The sequence below is a fragment of the Dunckerocampus dactyliophorus genome, chromosome 17 (genome assembly GCF_027744805.1).
Source record: "Dunckerocampus dactyliophorus isolate RoL2022-P2 chromosome 17, RoL_Ddac_1.1, whole genome shotgun sequence".
Classification (NCBI taxonomy): Eukaryota; Metazoa; Chordata; class Actinopteri; order Syngnathiformes; family Syngnathidae; genus Dunckerocampus; species Dunckerocampus dactyliophorus.
In genome coordinates, this window is record NC_072835.1 from 16,801,761 (window position 1) to 16,823,099 (window position 21,339).

Sequence of the window (21,339 nt, forward strand, 5' to 3'; positions counted from 1 at the left end):
AAATGACACAAAAGGTTAAATACAGTGGAACCTTGGTTAGCATCATTAATCTATTCCAGACCATCCGATTCAAACTCTATCCATTTTTCCTATAAGAAATCATGTTCCAAAAGACAATTGGAAAAAATAATGTAATGTATCCGTTCCAGAAAGCCAAAAATGTTAACACAAAACAAATTTATATACACATTTATACACACTTTGAAATGCATATGAATGACAAATGAAAGGGACAAATGAACATTTAATGTCACTTTGACTTTCACGTGATTGTTGACAATGACGGCGATGTGGCAGCAAGAGCCACTCGAGTTATTTTTTGTATTCAATAGTGTTTCTCCCTTTCTTTATCAAAATGCTGGCACTTGCAACTTTCTTTGGCTCCATTGTGGGTTATTTTGCAGCCGTCATCAAAAGAAAAGCAGAGCCTTGTGGCGTAACTGTGTTAGTTAGGAAAGAACTACAGAGTCAACAGCTGATGACATCATAGACCGACGACCGAGCTGACTCCCGGCTCCTGTTTTCATGTGTTAGCAGGCTAACAGGATGCTGTAACGACGTTTTGTGATTTAAAAAATACATTAAGAACAAAAGAACACATATTTTACGCCAGGGGTGCTCACCCTTTTTCAGCCTGCGAGCTACTTTTAAAATGACCAAGTCCCAAAGATCTAACTCCTACTATAAATATACTGTCTTGATAAATATGAGTATTCATTGTACATGTATATTGGGGTGAATGCACTTTTTCAGCATGCAAGCTATAAGTCCACGTGATATATCTCTTACTTTAAACGTATATATAAAAAACATAATATATAAAATAATAAATATAAAAAGAATATATAAAATAATAATATATACATATATATATATATATATATATATAAATTATAACCGGTAAACTTTTAAACTACTATACAAAATACTAATTCTCAATAGTTGTGTACACAACCTGAGTACCGGTAATATGTCCATCAAAATAGCTACGTAGCTTTCATTAGACACACAGTTCATGTGTTACGTCCAGTAAGCATTTGCTATCAAACATTACAGAAGAAACGGAAGTGTAGAAAAGCACGCATTTCTATAGCGGAGTTCATGACCATTATATATACATATATACATACATATACACACACACACACACACACACACACTAATTAGTGTTACAATTTGTACAAAATGCTACTAAATACTCCTGAGAATGTTGACACCAAGCCAAGTTTTCTAAAAGAATTTCTAATAATAATAATAATAATAATAAGGGATAATAAACATTTGTAATTAATAATTTCTATCTTTAATTGGTTATTTTTTTATACAAAACCCTATTAAATTAGCTTAAGAATGGCATTGCAAAAATAAATATATTAGTTACAAAAATAAAAATGAGTGCTCTTTCTACTCACTACTGACTTTTTTGTACGAAAGCCTACTAAATTGTCTTTAGTAAGACCCCCCCCCCCCCCAAAAAAAAAGACTCTTTTCTACTAATTTGCTAAAATGCCAAAACTAAAATGCAAAAGAATGTTATCTCTGAGCTCAAAAATTGTCGTTTGCGAAGATAAATTGTCATTTCTACAAATTACAAAGTACAAAGTAAAAAAAGTAAGTACTTAAAAACAAAAAAAAAACATTGATTCTGAGCCAAAGAAATTGTCGATGGCTAAAAAATAAAGCAGACGCCAATCTTCTGAATAATTTATCACTCTGTTGAACTTTTCTCCAAGTTCCTAAACATGTTTAACTTCAAATCTGCGGATCAATGTAAAGTCCACCTCGGACCACCACCAGGGTCTTCAGACTACATGGACCTCACAGCAGGCCAACATCTGTAATGACAAGCGAGGTCAAGCCTCAGTGCTGCCTGACAGCTTTGAACTTTGACCTCTGTGGTATTATGCTCAGCCTCTTGGGGTGGGTCATCATTGGCCTAAAAAGCTGATATTTCCCACCCGCGGACAAAGGCAAGCCAAACACAACATAACCAGCCGGGGTCCCCAGACGGGAGCGCCGGACCCTCCTGGATTTCAATGGACGGGACAGTTGTTGGCCTTTATTGTGCGAGTGTGAAATGGGGGACACATGTTGGGTAGTAAAAGTGTCAAAGCCCCACTGAAGGGCCTTTGTGTTGGCTTCCAGTGGTAGCGGCGCATCTTTGTCCTCTGTGTTGTTCATCATTAGCATATCAATATTCAAAGGGGCCGAAAGCAGGCAGAGGTGGCAGCCTTTTTAGCCTGGAGTGGACCCTCATGCACGCAGAAAGGACGCTGCACTCCAACTCTTAAAGGACCAGCTGTTGACTTTGGATCATCGTGATAACAAGTGTGTAGGACTCATAACTGGACCGCACTCAAACTGCCCTACAGCAATTGGTCACTTCATTACACAATACTTCATTACTGCAACTTTCAAGGAGTTCTGTTTATTTCTATTGTGGAAGGTTGCTGTTATGATTAATAACTGGTGGGAGGAGCGATCGCATTCATTGTATGACGTGTGCATATGGTCGTACTGTTACTCTTTGACTATGTGGCTTTTTTTGAGTCTTTCTATGAATTTCTATGATGCAAGGTGGCGATTTTCAGTGATAACTGGCTGGAAGAGCGGTTGAATTGATTAGATGATACGTATAGTTTGCGCTGTGCTCGTACATGATGGAGTTAATACTACCGCGGCTTTGTTTGGCCTTGCAAGGAAGAAATTAACATTAATAGCTAGCAGGAGACACAATCCTGTAAATTATATGACACGTTTATGTTGTGCGTGCATGAGCAAGCACACTGTGGGCTCTGACTATGAAGCTTATTTCAAGTCTTTCTATTTATTTCCATTATGCAAGGCGTGGTTTCTCATGAATAACTGGCATGAGGCGTGATTGCATTAATTATATGACACGTAGCACCGCACGCTGGCTTAGGGGTGGGCATGTTGGCCACACAGGGGAAGATCTGGGTTCGACATGTGCACGAGTGGATTTTCTCCAAAAACAGACATGTTAGCGTAATTGGAGACTCTAAATTGTCCATAGGTATGAATATGAGTGTGAATGGTTGTTATTAGTAATTACTGGCGGGAGGGGGGAATCCCTGGCATGTCTGTCATGCATTCGTATGTGTCAGTGCATGAGCAAGCTTTGAGGGTTCTTTTAAGTCTTTGCATTGATTTATATTATGCAAGGTGGTGGCTATCATCAATAACAGGCAGGATCAATGACTGCAGTGTACTGCGCGGAATAAAACCAGAAAAAAAATTATGTTTCTATGAGCTAAAGTGTCAAGTACTTTAAGCAAGTGTGTCCAAAGTGCAGCAGAGGGAACATTTTCGGCCTGAAGTACTTTTTTTTTTAATGGCCCTCGGCATATTCTAAAAATAATATCTAATTTTCGGTGTCACCTCTAAGACAAAGCTGAGTTGTTCAGATATATTTTAGTACTGCATATATTGACCTATAGGATTGGTTTTAGCAACTTTACTGTACAAAACATATCAATGTGAGCCCTGGCATCCGTTGTTGGAAAAACTTTGGACACCCCTGACTTAGAGTTAGTCAAAACGACTGTTGGGGAAAAGGTCATGAAGCGACAACAAAGCGAGTGGAGGCCTAAGACGATTGCACAGTACTGTACTTCTGACCTACTTAAATCTGTACTATGCTCTCCTCTAGGGGTGGAAAAACAAAGGGCGAGAAAGGCCGACACCACCCCGGCTCACGCCAGATGACCAGACCGGGCCGTGTGTGTGTGTGTGTGTGTGTGTGTGTGTTGGAGGGCTGGCAGAGTGTCGGTTGCTGCGATGGCCAAGCGGGAAAGCGGTTGGGCAGTTTAGCCAGCTGCTGGGGGAGTGCAGCACGGCCGAGCCGGTCAGTGAAACCTTGCCAGATGGAGCCTTTTCCGAACAATGAGAGCAGGGAGGAGAACTTCATCTACTGTAGATCAGGATGGCGTTTGCCGTTTTTGGGTTTTGTTCAGCTTTGATGAAGGAAATCCTAGAAAATATCAGACTGTGTTCGAATAAACGCCGGCTTTTCAAGCCATGTGGATGCTGTTTTATGGTTTACAGCCCAGAGTTCCTCTATACAGCCTCGCACACTTGCTTGTCTGCGCTCTGTGCAACAGGCCGAGGTGTCCTGGGACTACTTTGCTTGGGAGTAACCAAGCCTGGCTAATGAGGCGTGTGATTGGTCCCCTCCCTCCCGGACAAGGCCCGTCTTTGGGGGGACATGATTGATCATGACAGGAGCACAATGGTGGCCTGGTGTCAGGAGGGTGGCATGGGTGCAGCACGGCACCCCCGCTTGCAACACTCGCTTGTTGCGCCCCCCCGCCGCTCAGCTGTGCTTAAGCAGTTTTGTTACACACACACAAACACACACACACGTGCACACAAAGTAGTCGTCTGCACAAATGCGTGCATGTAAAAAGATGCAGTACACTGTCGTCTTTATAAAGTTTTTTTTAATTTTAAATATATACATAAAAATAATAAACACAAATATAAAATAACTAGAATAAAATAAAAATTTCCACCGATCGTTAGCTCCTTTTATGATGCACGATATTTTTAGCCAATATCAACAACATAAGTATGTTACTGCCCATATTATACACATTCTGTAATATTGTTTCAAATTTATATTTATTATTTTCTGTTTTTAGCTCCTATTATCATGCAGTGCAGCTTCATACCAATTGAAACCTCAAGCATAATGTTTTTTTTTTTCCAAATATTGACAACATAACTATATTTTTGCAGTATTTTATTAAATGCATATTTATTTGTATTCTATTCTATTTTCTAGCTCCTATTATCAGGCAGTGCATTTGTACACCACTGCAAACGACAACATAAGCTGTTTTTTTTTGCTTTTTATTTTTTTTTTAACAATTTCTATTCTATACTACATTTGCATCAATCTGTATACATTTTTTTGTTATAATTTTTAGTTACCATTAAAATGCAGTGCCGTTGTACACCACTGCAGACAACTTAAGAAATTTTGAATTATTGACCAAATTAGTATTTTTTTGCACCCATTTTACACACTGTACTATTTTGTTTTCTATTTATATTAAGTTGTATTAATTTGTATTCATTCTTTTATATTTGTAGCTCCCATTAAGGTGCAGTGCAGTTGGGCAGTACTGCAAACTATAACCACAATAATAAACATAGCTTGTTTCTGCATTATTATTAGAATTTTTCAATGTCAGGGCAAGAGGTAAAAAAAAACCCCAAAAAACCTATGTTTTTGTTGATGCATGAAAGATGAAGAAAAAAGGTAAGCCTTTGCTCATCTTAATCCCCCAGTGGAGATCATTTTCTATGAGGAGCTGATGATTTGTGTTGCACCTTCTGGAATTGTAGCGGGATTTGTTTGTTCTTTTTGAAGGCATCCTTAAGAAAAGAGGCTCTTTCGCAAAAAAAAAAAAAAAAAAAAAAAAAAAAAAAGGTCAAACACCAAGTGGCGCTGTAAGGGGGGCGAACAGAAAAAAAAAGAATCTTAGTGGAGGACCATTGAGGATGGATTGCAGCTGCTTTGTCAAGTGGGACCGCAGCTGTGGGGACATCTTTACCAATTTGGTGCAACAATGCTTTAAGATAGAAGCATCTGCGTGTGTGTTTTTAGCATAATATTCATGCTTGTTGCACGGTGCAGCAGCCCTGTTGTTGTGTTGTGTTCTAAGCTCCTTTTGACACTGCGGCAAGCTTTAGCCTCCTAGTTACTGTGTGCGCCTTCCTTGCAGATTTACAAACCGTTAATCTGCACAGAGATGTAAACTGACTTATTGACTGGAGATTAGGTGCACACAAAAACACTCAAAAAAAACCTCATTTGAAAACAAACTTGCATTGGTGTTGTGCGTTTTAAACAGGAGGGGAGGTTGTTGATTTCTTTTCATTTGGGAGGCTAATTTGGCCCCTGAGTGGACCTAAAGAAGGCGATAGCTCTAATTAGCTGCTGCAGGCTGAGCAAAATTGAATCAAAGCTGTATGTATGGGCCAGGGCTAGTGTGGTGTTGTGGTGATAATTGGCACATTGTCAACGGGGATGGCTACATGGCACACAGCCAAAAAGAATTATCATCCAGTGCAATGAATGTGCTCAATTGACCTGGACTTGTGCAGCAACGCATTAGAAACTAGTGTGGAAAAATGCAACAATAGTGTATTGTTCATGCATATACTGTGTACAGGGTTGACCTTTAAAAAGATGACATTTTAAATTCAACACAATACAGTGGAACCTTAGTGCAATTTGTTCATATTTTAAAACAAAATTTCCCAAATAATCTGCTGCTGCACATTCTTAACTGTCTGCAAGTGTAAAAAGAAGCTAACCACGGTATGATACAGGTATATAATTGTAAGGAGGCTTCCTGCACACATTCTTAACTGTCGTGCAAGTATAAGTGTAAGTTAACCACGATATGACATTGAAAACAATAAATTGTGTACTCACTATTAACTTTGAGAAAGTGTGAAGCAGAGGGAGGATTCATAAGCCTGGGAGGTACGTTTCTTCACAGAAAACAGTCAACTGACTTTGCACTGATGCAGTACTGAGCAGCCAGGACCGCTTTGCTACGTCGCAGTTTCAGCTTCTGTGGCCATCATCACGTGTTTCCCCTCTTTGCCATCACTGGTATTTGTCTATGGTGGAATCACACACACAAAAGTCAAAGAAAAAGCCTCAAAAATTTAAAATAATCATTGAAATACTTTCTTAAAAGCATACCCATTAAAATGCTTGAACAATTCTAAATTATAACTCAAAATAATTTAGTTATAGTGTACTCATTAAAATATTTTTTTAAATTTCAAAATAACCCAAAAAATTTTTGTTTACTATCGTGTACTCAATAAAATGCTTGAAAATACAAAATTATATCCTCTGATTTTTTTTTTTTTTTGTTATAGCCTGAAAATTTCAAAATTCCATCCATTTCCTATGCCACTTATCCTCATTAGGGTCACTTGTATGCTGGAGCCTATCCCAGCTGACTTCGGGCGGGAGGCGGGGTACACCCTGGACTGGTTGCCAGCCAATCGCAGGGCACATATAGACAAACAACCATTCACACTCACATTCATACCTATGGACAATTTAGATTCGCCAATTAACGTGGGAGTGTGGGAGGAAACCCACGCACGCACGGGGAGAACATGCAAACTCCACACAGAGATGCCCAATGGAGATTCGAACCCAGATCTTCTCGATCTCCTGACTGTGGGCAACATGCTAACCACTAGGCCACCGTGCGCCCCATATTCAAAATTATAACAATTTTTTTTTGTCATATCATACTCATGAAAATATTTTTAAAAATGCTAAATTATAAATCCAGATTTTTTTTTACTGTAACTCCACAATATTACAGTTTTTCTCCATTTATTTGGCTCATTTCTTGAAACAGAAATTACATTTTCAAAACTCATTTGACCAAACAGTCTTAGATTTTAGCACAGCACAACAGCTGACTTGCAAAACGTCACCGCTCTCCTCAAACTGTTCACTCATGCTTCAAAGCTCAACTTCTTTCCTGTGTAAAGGCAGTACCACCAAAAATGCAAAGCTCCTTCTCAATTGCTTTGGCTCATTCCTAATACAGATGGCACTTTCTCAACATTCTTGGTTCTTTTAGCAAAATAAACATGGCCGGTATGGCACAATATTCACCATTCACCTGCAAAACTCATGTGCCAAAACTGAATTCTTCCATTTTTATTAGCGTACTCATTCAAATACATTAAATGTTCAAAATTTTAACCCCAGAGGTTTTTTCCAACATTTTCTAAAACTATCAGTATAATATTTTGGCATTATTTATAATTACTGTATTTCATTCCCATCATCTTCCCATTTTCTTTCATTAAATTTAATTATAACCAATTGATTTCTATCATAACATTCGATTGGTGATTGGCTTAGGATGAAGTTACCAATTATGGTTTCTCATTTTAATAAGCCTTTAACAGCATTGGCTGTCAAAAACATGACATTTTAGATGGAAAACAACGCATTAAACGCCTATTGTCAAGCACCATGAGCACATTTGTTGACATGCATGTTGAGTGGTGTTCCATCTTTAAGCAAACAAAAGGGGGGGACCACTGATAACAATGTCCTGCTGCATGCATGGCTGCCCAGTTAGCCTATTGTGATGCCTGAAAAGACAGACACGTGTAGCCCAGCATATATATATATATATATATATATATATATATATATATATATATATATATATATATATATATATATATATATATATATATATATATATATATATATATATATATATATATATATATATATATATCAAATTAATGCAAGTCTAATGAATGCAAGTCTAACGTCGGAGCTTCGTGTCCACGCCCATTCAGCACCGTGGACAGAGTTTCCCGCTATACACACCCACCCTGGCGGAGGTCTCCCACTCAGATCAGCTGACGCCGCCGCACGTCCCCGCCCCCCTACGAGACTTCCCAGCCTCATCTTGGTCACACGGAACCAACAGATCCAGTTGATGTCTTGTCCCGCTTCTGGGTAACTCACCAGCCAGGCAAAGTCAACCCTTTTGGGGGGCGTTTTTGGGGGAGGATACACCCATCATCCAGTACAGCAAACATGTTGCTCGAACACCCGGGTTCGAGTTGTCAGAACAACGGCAATTTCTCTCGCTACAGCGCAGGCCAAGGTAAGACCCGTACGCCGAATTATTGTTTATTAGTTCGTTTTAATCGGCCTTTGCAGAGATAATAATGCTGCTTTAATTGGCATTGTCAGAGAGGTATTCATTTTAAAATGTTTGTGTTGTTAGTGTAGAACTGCACTACGCTAGACTGACAGCTTCATACTTGTGGAAAGAGTGTCAATCAAAAACGGGCACTATTATCTTTGATAGTGATGGCCGTTCGTTTGTACTGTGAGCAGTACTCTAGGGAAAAATACTTAAAGGCTTAATACAACCTTTTTTAAAAGGAGTGGAACATAGGTTATAGTGGAAACCCTTATTTTTTGGTCCAGATCCGCAATTGTATTGCAACTTTTTCAACATTTTCTCAATTAATGTTACTAGGATTCCAGCGGCAAAATTGAGCAATATAGCAAGAGGTGGCAGTAGGTGCAATTGAGTTTAGTTAGTTTTGTAAAAGTCTATTTCTGACATACTGCGCTGGGTTTGACCAGTGTTCCTTAACGCATCACAATAAGGAGAGTTCTCCTGCATTAAATATACACTTTTTTAAGCACATACGTAATTCACATATGTCTTGCGTACTATATACTGTACATGCGCACTCACATTTGTGTTACTTAGCAGCACATTTTAACACAAACAACACGCGTTTTCCTGCTCCGTGCGTGCAGGAGACGTTATGAATGCGTAATGAGCTTCTATTGTTGCACAAATGGCAAGAACAGATGTTGTGCGCGTTCTGTCATTTCACACCGTTGTCATCACGGGGTCCGGATAACGGATGTGGTGCACGGGCCAAAAACTAAATGTATAAGAACCACCGAAAGTGCGTAAAAAAAAAAACAACTATTGGCTCACCTGCCGCAGCCGGTCCAAGGACACAAAAGAGAAGATCCACAGGTGTCACATTCCCGCCAGGTGAGACACCCTAAGGGGGTAAAAGGTTGCACTGAAAGGGCAAAATTATCCTCAATGCTGATAAGTGAACGCACCATTCAAAAATGAAAAAAAGAAAAAAACCTTAACTGAACTAAAATGTTAACTGATGCCTCTAAACACAAAAATAGAAAGTTAATACATAACATAGACAAAAATGTAACTTAATCCAACGAATATATTTAAAGAACATTTATTTTGAATTTTTTGGTATGGGATGGGACCATTTTTAAAAGTTCAATTTAAAATATACACATTGAGTGGCTAAGATTATATTTTTACTGTCACATGAAGTCACAAAAATGTGAGCGATCCACATAAAGATGTATAAAATGATGACAAAGCTGCAAAGTAAGAAAATATACACACATACACTTTTCCTCTACTTCATACACTTCCCAAACGTGCACAAATGGCGCAATTGATTTTAGATTCATCAGCGTGCACTCTACATGATTTCCCAAGGCACCATTTTGCACCAAAGATCAGTGTCAATAAAATTCATTGGGGTGCTGGCCCGATCAAACATTGTTATTGAACAACATTGAACATCTCTCCCCTAAATAAACACTCGTCTTAGGGTGGAGGACTGGACACACTTTGCTCCCATTGGCCTACATTAAAACCCTTAAAAAAAGGAGTTAAACATTTGTATTGATTTATTTTTTTGCACATTTGTGGATATTATTTAAGGAATAATTTATTTTCAATCAGGTACCAGGATGTCAGTGTGACTATAGGCCATTTTTATTGCACTAGTGTTTTTAGTGAGTAAAGTAAATAACATTTAAAGAAATATAAATATGCAGCATCAATTTACTGCTTTTTTGTTTTTGTTCGTCTTGTTTTAAGCGCACAAACAGACATCAGCAATTGTTCTTAATTCCAATTGATATATTTCAAATAAGAGTACAACCTTGCAAAGTCAGTAGCACGTTGTAAAATATTTGCAGCAAAATACAACATTTTATTTATTTTGAAAGAGAAGCCATAAAAAACGAATGGTATATTCTTAGTGCAAACGCATACATATATGTATATGCACCTAATGTAGTGGCTGGTGAGCTTACCTCAGCGCAGATGCTTGTTGGTGTTCAACTTCCGGGCGTGTGTGTAGATGTTATTCGAGATCTCATGCAGTCACCAAGGGAACGCTCTTGAGTAATCCAGGGAGGTTTCCACGGCCAACGATGATGTTTCCACTCACGAATGTGAGCGTGTGCATGTGTGTGTGTTGAGCTACGGGCCTAAAATGGGTACGGGGCCAAATTGGGGAACTGCTTCTTGTTTTGCTATTTGGCCACGAATATGGCTGCGTAAAATACAACACAGCAATTCGCATGGACTTGGACAAAACGTATGGTTAAATGGTGTGTGTATATACATATATACATTATGTTTTGGTTTTTTTTAGTATGTGCGTAGGAACTGGGTGTAAATGAAATTGTGCTTTTTAAGTGGTCCATTTTACTTCCGGGTTCTTCTTCGTCTTAATTCTTCTTCTACGTTTTTAATTTGTATCACACGCCTCGTTTTTGTTGACACTTCTAAACACGCATGCCAAACGAAATCTTTTTTTTTTTAACTCTCTAATGTTAATTACTTTATTTACCCTATTTAAGTTTTGTTTTCCACTCCTAACACCTGGTCTACGGTAACATGGTGAATTTTATTTAAAAGGGGTTGGACTCGAGCCTTTTTTTGTTTAAATATTCACACTAGATGTCCAAAAAAAGTGACGAAATGATATTGGAGGTCCTTAGAGCTTGAATGGCTAAATGAGCACCTGGTGTTTGGCACAGAGTGTGCACTCCAAACTATAGAAATGCTTCATGCATGTTGTATGACTTTGAGCACCACTACACAATGGCCATGAGATTCATTGCAGCATTTGTTTGAATAAGTAATAACCTGCTTGGATAACGTCTTATGTGACATCCCTCTTGTTCTTTTTCCAATTTATTGCAAGTCAGTGTTTGTCTCGTTCATTTTTTTGTGCTTATGCGTTATCCTCACGTTTGTTTTAATTTTATCACGCAAGCAATCACCCAAAAACTTTATTATTATTATGATTATTATTAGGATTTGAGGTGCTTTGTCAGACCATCTTTGCAGTGTGCACATAATTTTAAGGCATGTTTATAAGGGAAAACAAATCTTACAGTTTGTCATTTACCCTTAATATTGAATACAACATTTTTTTTCAATGCAAATATAATTTTTTTGAATAAAAAATAAAATAAAAACAGCATTTATATAAAATTAAGTGGATGAGATTTATATTGCAAGAACATATATATAAACATTTCATATATAACCAATTTTCCTATGATCTCAAATTTTTCAGACTTTTAAAACAATTTTTTTAAACATTTTACATCAACATGGAATTAAATAAGTCGATTAAAAAATGTTAATATTAACACTGCTATTACTATTCGGCACTTATTATAATTTTCTTGCATTAACTGGCATCCAACAAAGCTGTATGCCTTTTAATACGCTGCGATTTCTAAATATATACTGTATATAAAATATTTCTAGCCTATTATAATCAAAAAGAGGTGGTAGCAATATAGAAACATTAAAGTAAATGATGGTTGCATTATATATGAAATATTTTGTATTTTATTATATTTGTTTTTTACCTTTTCAGTGACTTTAGTAAAAAAAAAACTACAATAAATATTTATTATAATAATGATTTAATGCCACTTGATCATCAAATTTACATATATAATTTTTTTTTAAATAAATTATTTTAAAAAATAACTGCACACTCCGTTGTTTGCTTCTGTGACAAATGAACTGTTGAAACCCTGTGGTCATCTATTCAAATGTATTACCTGACAAACGTGGAATGACTTATTACTCTCCTTGCATGTTGCATGTTGCCTCCCTCCGTGTGCAGAGATCCCAGTGTGTGCGGGCTGCAACCAGCACATCGTGGACCGCTTCATCCTCAAAGTGCTGGAGCGTCACTGGCACGGCAAGTGCCTTAAATGCACTGACTGCCAGACACAGCTGGCCGACAAGTGCTTCAGCAGGGGGGACAGCGTTTACTGCAAAGAAGACTTCTTCAAGTGAGTATACATGCAGGACAGGACACCTCATTGGAAATACCTGGACAAAAGACGCTCAGTTTTGACTGACACTCGCAGAGGTATTCCTGTAACAACATGTCGACTATGCATTACACCTCTCAGTATAGGCAGTGCAGTTCTTCACCACTGCAGATTAATTGTAACTCTCATTGTGCAGCACTCGGGGTCTAATTAGCTCCAAGAGGTATGTCAGCATCAATGAGTCTATTTTAAAATGAATTTAGTAGGATTTTACGCGAAAAGTGACACATTGTTAGCAGAAAAAATGCTTTGGTTTTGGGGTTGCTTCACAAAAAAAAACAAGATTTTAATTTATATAACAACTATATATAGAAACTAATTGAAATGATGAAGTATACAGTTTTGACCCAGTAATGATGTAACAATTTTGCAAGAAAAGTAAACATACAGTATGCACTGTATTGTATGTTATTGCTGCGTTATGTCGCAATTTTAGTGGATGAAAGTCACCGACACCTTAGAATAAATTGTTTTCTCACAAATTTTACTGAATTTGTAATTAACCTTTGTGGTAGCTTTCTTGCTGTGGTGGTACATAATGTAACAATGAATTTAATTTGATTAAATGACCTCAGTCTGCAATTTTGATAACAATGAAATGTACAGTAAGAAGCACAATAAGTTAAGTTTTCTCCCGACAACTTCAATACCTCACTGAGGGTGTCAATCAAAACTGACTATGTTTGTCCCCATCGTGTGATGCCTACAAATACACACAGATACTGATGATCAAAACTATGTCCACATGTCCCGAAGGAGGTTCGGGACCAAATGTGCTGCGTGTCAGCAGGGCATCCCGCCCACGCAGGTGGTGAGGAGAGCTCAGGACTTCGTTTACCACCTGCACTGCTTCGCCTGCATCGTGTGCAAGAGGCAGCTAGCCACAGGGGACGAGTACTACCTGATGGAGGACAGCAGGCTGGTGTGCAAGGCCGACTACGAGACCGCCAAACAGAGAGGTTCGTGTGTCTGCAGTTGACATTATGTCATTATCATTTCAATATGTGCAACATTTGAAAGACTCTAAAGCGTGTGTTTATGGACACTTTTCTTGTTTTGTAAAATGGCCTAAATTTACATTTTGGGGGGCATTCAAACACTCTTAATCCTATTTGTCTACACATAATAATTCAGAGCAAATATTTGTAATATATGATGACTCAATTACAGGAAATTATTAAAACTGCGGACATATTTTAAGTACATTTTAAGACATGAACTCATTCCATCCCAGACATTTTTCAAAAGACAACCCCTTCAGTGCCGGCCATTTTAGACGATTTGGACTGATCTTTCAAGGCACACAGAATATTGTGTTCTATGGCTATAAAAAACATGGATCCTACCAACAGAAAGATTAGACTCCAGTCTTTCATCGTAAAAAAAAAAATTGTTTCTAGCTTTTTCCGTGCTTTAGTAATCAGCAGTAGAACATAGGTAACGTAGGTTATCTACTGTCACTGTGAGTTGAGTTGTCACAAAGTACGTCGACTCTCGAATGTCAGAGAGGAAAGAAGGTACCGGAGCACTGCAGGTTATATTTTTTATGTCATTTATACAGCGGTACCGTGGCATACGAGTGTCCCAACTAGCGAGTGTTTTTTTAGATGCGAGCCGTCTCTCGGCTTGTTTTTTGCTTTGAACTGCGAGCTAAAATTTGGGCTACGAGCTGCCTGTTAGACAGCACACAGCACTAAATGAGATGGCAGTAAAGGCTCACGAGGGAATTTATTGTGTCACACTTGTAAAATTCTAACCAGGCACTTTGATCATTCTTATGCCGCCTTTTTTTTATCCTCTAACTCCTTTTCAACTGATTCAAACCAATCCAGCATCAAATCGTTCAGCTCATTCGGGAATAGTTTGCTATCTGTTCAGATATTTCAAATCATTCCCTGATTTTCCAAAAGTTCCACAACATTTTTCCCATTGATTCCACAATTCCAACCATGAAACCATTCTACTTATTCAGAGATTTCAAACTGACCATTTTTTACATTCCAAAAATATTTTTTTTCTTAAAATTCACACTTTTTTGTAACACTATTTCCGCTTCTAAGATTTCTTTCAACATCCATATTTGTCAATTCATTGAAGCCATTCCAACATCAAACTGTTCAACAAGTTAAGGACATTCAGGCTACCTGTTTTTCAGAAGACTAAAATTTTCCCTTTACACAAAATTCCCACTTTTCTCTAAAAACTTAATTGTTAATGCTGCCACATTTCTCACCCGATTTAAACCATTCCAAAATCAAAACACAACCTCAATCAGTATGTTTAGCTTTCCTGGTATAGTGCGCTATCATGCTACGTGTTAACATGGCTAGCATGCGAACATTAGCATAGTAGCATTTTCTGCCATTTATTAACACACATAGACAATTACCGCTACCATGCTAGGTGCTGCATCTAACGTTAGCATAGTAGCATTTTTAGCCGTTTTTATAAGTAGAATTCATAGAAACACTTTGTGCTATCATGTTAAGTGTTAGTATGCTAACATTAGCATGTTAGCATTGCTAGCATGCTAACATTAGCATAGTAGCATTTTTAGCCATTTTCATTAGTATTAACATTGACAGTCACTCAGCACTATCATGCTAGGTTTTCGTTAACTTTAACATGCTAAACTTAGCATCGTAACATTTAAGCTGTTTTCTGAGCAGAAACGTATATAAACACATAGTGTTATCATGTTAGGTGGTAGCATGTTAGTGCTATTATGCCAACATTAGCATAATAACATTTTTTACATTTTCATAAATATTAACATATGCAGACACTTAGCACTGCCATGCTATTCAATAATGCTTTGCAATCGCTTGCTCTACTTTTTTGGTTGATTCCACTTTCTTTTCCCCTGTGTCCTAAATACTCTTATATCCATCCTGCATTTCGACACTCACACCTTTCCTGCTTATTTCTGTTTTTACCTTCATCTCTTCATTCTGGCTCATCTCCTCATTCTGCTTAAGCACACTGCCATCATCTAGTTGGCGTTATTGTTATTTATATTATTTATTAGCGATTTATTAGCATTTGTGCTTAGATTGCTGTGTTTGTTACAAATGAGTCGCCAGACTAGGAAAAGAGTGATAAAGTGTGTGTAAGAGTGTTTGGACGTGAAGTATAAGCTATAGCCTGACTGCACTACAGTATACGTATGCACGCAGTCCTAGTTCTGAAAACTACTGAGCACTCTATTTTTTGTTGTCAATATGCATTTGTAATTATTAATAATGATAATATAATTATAATTCACTATAATATATAATAATATACATATATATTTTTTTAACCCTGTTTTCATTTCACTTAATTAGTGGGTGTTTTTGCAAACCTTTATTTGTAGTATTAGAGTGATGGACAGTTGTCTAATTGTCTAAATGTCTAATTGTTGTACATTGTGTTTGTTTTTTACACGTTGAGGTCCATTTTGTATTGATCTGTTAAAAAAAAAAACACACTGTATAATCAACAAAAATGTGCATAAAGCAAACATATTATCCAGACTCATGTTGATAGGTGTATTAAAAACTTTAAAATGATCCTTCAAAGGTAGACTTATAAAAATGTCTTCCTGTCCGTGGTTAATTGATTAACTATGAGTTAACTATGGACAAAGTGCAATTAAATATCTTAATCGATTTCGATTTCTAATATTATAATCACATTAATTCAAAATATTAGAGAGCGCTCTCAGTAACTGCAAACCACAGCAAACTACAACCAAAACAATAAACATAATGTTCATTTATCATGTCTCTGCAGTGTCCATCTTAAAACCAGATCATTATTTCAAAGGGAATTCTGCACTGAATCTCCTTAGATTGTGCAGGAGTGTGGCTAATTTTGTGGCTGTTTGAGGTTCGTCATATTAGAAAACAAATGACGGATGTCCTACAATATGAATCTATCTTATCGGACGGCATACTAAATTCCAATCAGTTCACTTTTATTATCTTCCCATCTGTTTGTTTGAATTTACAGCTGCGGTGCTTGCAAGTTTTCACAACCCCCCCAAAAAACATACACATTTACTTTACTAATGAGAGGGCGTAATTACTTAGCGTTAGAGGGGTGTGGCTTCACCCCATTTGGACGGTGATCTTGAGTTTTGCCAACAGATGTGCAGACATGATGCAATTAGGACAGCAGGAGTCACTTGGTGGACATTTCGGGGGTTAACATGTTAAGATTACCATGAATTGCCAAATTTGTTTGCATCACTTATACTTAATTGGTTGTTGGTTGTAATACAGTATATGTGTGCTTTACGGTAGGGTTGGAGTCTACTAAACAGGCTTATGTTGTGCATTAGAATAGATTATACCTATTCCTACTCTAGTATTTCTGTGTTCTTCAACTCTGTGTCTCTTTGTCCTATTCTTGCGTTGTCCCCCCACCTCAGAAGCCGACTCAACCGCGAAAAGGCCCCGAACGACCATCACGGCCAAGCAGCTGGAGACCCTAAAGAACGCTTACAATAATTCTCCCAAGCCAGCCCGCCACGTCCGGGAGCAGCTCTCCTCCGAGACGGGCCTGGATATGCGGGTCGTGCAGGTAAAGTTTATTATTATCCATTAGGGAAACTGATCCATTAGCGTCCTGACTTCATTATTGTGGGACAATGGCGGCTGAGCTGGCAACTACACCACTCACTGTTCGAGTGGGTGAGGGGGTGGGGGAATTTACGGCAAGATGGAGCAAAATGAAGTCTGCATCAAAGTCAGCACGGTTTAAGTGCGAGCTCGTTAACAGTGCTAAGAGGCAGGGGGGGGGGGGGCCTCGCGTGTTGTTGCCCGGGCCGAGGATCCTCCCCCGCCACCCTCGCCGGCGGCCGTATATATTGTTTTATTTGCAAGGACAAACGTGGGGGACAGAAGCCACTAAAATGCTCCTCACTATTCAGTGAAAGGGAAAGAGGCGAAGAGGGTTCACCCTGGGGCAGAATATCATTAAGGGCTCATGTAAAACTGCTTTTTGTGCTTTAAGTTTGCCTGTGAAATTAACTGGCTAAAAAAAGAGATCTTTAAAAAGCAGTGATGCTGCAAGCTGCACTTGAGATTTAGATTCTGTTTTTGCTTATTCTACTATTTTTCAACAAAGCCTCAAAGGTGCTTTTAGTAAGCCCAGGAACACGCTGTTTTGTGTGTCTGTAGCTTTAATGCTAATGCTGTGTTTGTCCACACCTGTCTCCGAAACGCACTATTGTGCACTTTACCCACTTTTTACTTAAACAGTAAATTCCTCGTTTATCGTGGGTAACTCATTCAATCCCAGCCATTTTTCAAAAGACAACCCCTTCAGTATCGGACATTTTAGGGTACACCGAATATTGTGTTCTATGACTACATAAACGTGTAAGAGAAAAGAAAAAAAACTGAAAAAAAGTTTCTCTCCTTTTTTCCGTTGTTTAGTAACCAGCAGTAGAACATAGGTAAGTTTCAGGAAAATATGAGTTCCCGACTGGAAAAGGGAGAAAACCAGCTTTTTGTGAAAACATACATTTCAAGCATAACTTTCACTTAATATTTTTTGCTTTTCTAAACAACTGTACCAACGTATAACTACGTCTTTGGTATTGAATGAGTTAATTGGTTCCAGACCTAACAGTGATAAGTGAATTTCCGCCAAGTATAATTCCTTACATATAAATTCAATATTTTCGTAGTTCAAGCATAGAAAATGTTTTTGACCTTCTAAATACAGTTTTTAACATTATTAGGGCCCTCTAGATATGACTGAATCCATATAATCGCCTTTCCACTTGTATTACCCAATGTAGTAGACATAAGAGTAAATAAGCCACTTAAGACATAAATAAGACTCGTGCTCCTGTGTGTTGCTATAATAGTGTTCCCTAAGGGAACTGAGTGCCGGGCGGACAGAAAGTGACGTTGAGGGTTTAGTGTTGACTTTTAGGTTTGCCTGGGTTACTGCAGCAACATTAGCCCGTGTTTTTATTACATGACAGTGACATTACTGACACCTAGTGACCAGTGTAGAATACTACATATCATTCACAGATTCTCTGAATGTGTCTTCTGAATGAACTACATGTATATTTGCATTTTAGTTCATTTAGCTATTTTCTTGCTTGAAAATGCTTAATTTAGGCACAAAAAAAGGTAAAACCTGCTTCACCATGCATATTTTTTGATGAATAATAGGCCGTATTCAATCACAAACAGCATAATTTATTAATATATTTTTGAAAAAGCAGTGAAGGTGTGAAATTCATGGTGAGGAACGACTGTACACTGTAATTGCACTTGTCCAACATAATAGATGCTATATACCACATGCAACCATGGTGGGTGTAAACACAAGGTGGGCTCATCAGAAGTGGTATCATGTCCATAAGAAAGGAGGGTCTTCATTTATGGCGGCGGAACTTGAAAAGCTCCCATTCAAGCGCTTCTTCTGTCAAAAGTGGAGCAAAAAAGTGAGGGAGATGATCGATTTTTCTCACGTTTGGTGCTCATTAACAAGCTTGAGGGACACATGCTACCATTATAACATCACTAAAGTCAATTTTGCATAGGCGGACCTTTGAATTCTGCAAGATTAACTCAGGGCTGTCAAAAATAGCACGTTAACAGCGGTAACTAATTTATTTTATGACATTACATTTTTTAGCCTGGTTGTGATTAATCATGATTAATTAATTTGAAAACCACAATTTAATCAGATAAAAAATTAAGAATCACTTGACAGTCCTAGTATTAACACTAACCAAGCCTAATCACCAGTAAGGGAAAATTAGCTTCCACCAGGAAACTGGATTGTGCATTTAAACAAGCAACTTTCTGAGGGTCCTCAGGAATGCAGCATCCAAAGAAAGAAACTCAGAATTGGGACGCATCTTTTACGTATCAGAATATACACATGTCCTGGTAATCTTATTGTCCCTGGCAGGTTTGGTTCCAGAACAGGCGGGCCAAAGAAAAGAGGCTGAAAAAGGATGCCGGGCGCCAAAGATGGGGACAGTACTTCAGAAACATGAAGAGGTCACGAGGAAGCTCCAAGTCGGACAAAGACAGCATTCAAGAGGAGGGCATGGACAGCGACGCAGAGGTGTCCTTTACAGGTAAATCCAATAGTCTAATTTGTTTTTTTCTGCACTGCAAACTCCTCTTCACAAGAACCTAACAACCTCTGTCTTTGTCGAAACAGATGAACCACCTATGTCCGAGCTAGGCCACACCAACGGCATCTACAGCAGCAACTCTCCAGCCATGGGGGGCCGCCAAGGAGCCAACAACCACACCTCCTTCCCCTTGGAGCACGCCGTCATGCCCTCTCAAGACCAGTTCCATGACATCCGCTCAAACAGCCCCTACGGCCTGCCTCAGTCACCAGGGTCCTTGCAGGCGCTACCCCGCCACCAACCTCTCATCAACAGCTTGGTCTACCCCGAATCGGGTCTGTCCATCCTGACTCAAGGTGGGGGAATCAACCCTGCCGTGAGGGTCTCGATGGGCGCAGCCAATGGCCCCAGCTCGGACCTCTCCACTGGAAGCAGCGGAGGATACCCGGACTTCCCTGCTAGTCCTGCCTCCTGGTTGGACGAAGTGGACCACGGACAGTTTTGATCCCTTGACAGGAAACTGGACTTTTATGATGGACTCTTTTCTTTTGGTCTTCTGTTGGGTATTAAGGACTGTAAACTAGTCAAACAGTGGCTGTATGAAAGACTGGTGCTGGTTTGATTTTCACTAGAATCCAGTTCGTTTGGATCGAGGACAACCTTCAAGAAAAGCACTTGGCCGAGCCAGCTCATTTGTATGAATATTGCCGTTTTCGGGGCAACGTGAAGACCACTTCCTCGATTCCTCCCACTGCTTTTTTTTGTTGTCTACGGTGTTGAGGTACAGAAGTCTTTAAATGTCTGGATGTTGCCAAATGTCAATATATAAATATACATAAAGATATAATGGTTTATCATTGTGGAGACTTTATTTTTATACGAGGCCCTTGTAGAACCATGAAAGGGTGAATCCAGCTAGGCGGGACTTTGTACATTCTTCAGACGTAGAGGCTAAAAATGTAGATGTCCTAGGGGTCCACTTACATCACTCTATGCATTTGTGTGTCTTGTTCTACTCAAAACAAAAACCCTGAGGAGGTGCTTTCCGTAGCGCTCCAGGGCTGTGATGTAAATGTTTGTTTATGTGGAAAATGTTTTATGTCTTATTTATTCCTTCTGATGATTACTTGCTTATTATGATGATGACCATTCCTGATTACTGATGCAGGACTTTAATAAATTAATAAATTTGTCACCTGAACAGCTTTCTTTGGTTGGACCAGTTTACCTGCAAAGGTTATAGGGCAGTTTAGGTTCACCCTGAAATTTCACCTGAAAGCCCTAACTTTTTGTGAGTACAGTGGAACCTTGGTTAGTGTATTTTTCAGTCTTCGTAAACAATGTATGCATACATTAAGCGTACAATATGGCACACTTCTTGTCGTGTTATTAATAAAAAAAAAAATCCCTGTTAGTAGCCGGTTACTGTTAGCATGGACACCGGAAGCGGAAGTCACCGTCTGTCACCCATCGATGACAT

General features: G+C 38.6%; 1 protein-coding gene and 1 long non-coding RNA gene across 2 annotated transcripts; one reads left to right on the forward strand and one right to left on the reverse strand.

The window, feature by feature from the left end:
• Positions 1–6,371: 6,371 nt before the first annotated feature.
• LOC129170349 (uncharacterized) lies at positions 6,372–11,929 on the reverse strand. Its single transcript, XR_008566583.1, has 3 exons — positions 10,709–11,929; positions 9,561–9,630; positions 6,372–6,657 (listed from the first exon to the last, which is right to left on the reverse strand). It is a non-coding gene; the product is annotated as an uncharacterized LOC129170349 (long non-coding RNA).
• lhx3 (LIM homeobox 3) lies at positions 8,508–21,062 on the forward strand. The gene is made up of 6 exons (XM_054757780.1): positions 8,508–8,702; positions 12,550–12,721; positions 13,520–13,722; positions 17,178–17,329; positions 19,688–19,859; positions 19,946–21,062. Exons 1-6 carry the CDS (start codon positions 8,633–8,635, stop codon positions 20,362–20,364), a joined length of 1,188 nt encoding a protein of 395 aa, XP_054613755.1. The 5' UTR covers positions 8,508–8,632; the 3' UTR covers positions 20,365–21,062.
• Positions 21,063–21,339: the final 277 nt, after the last annotated feature.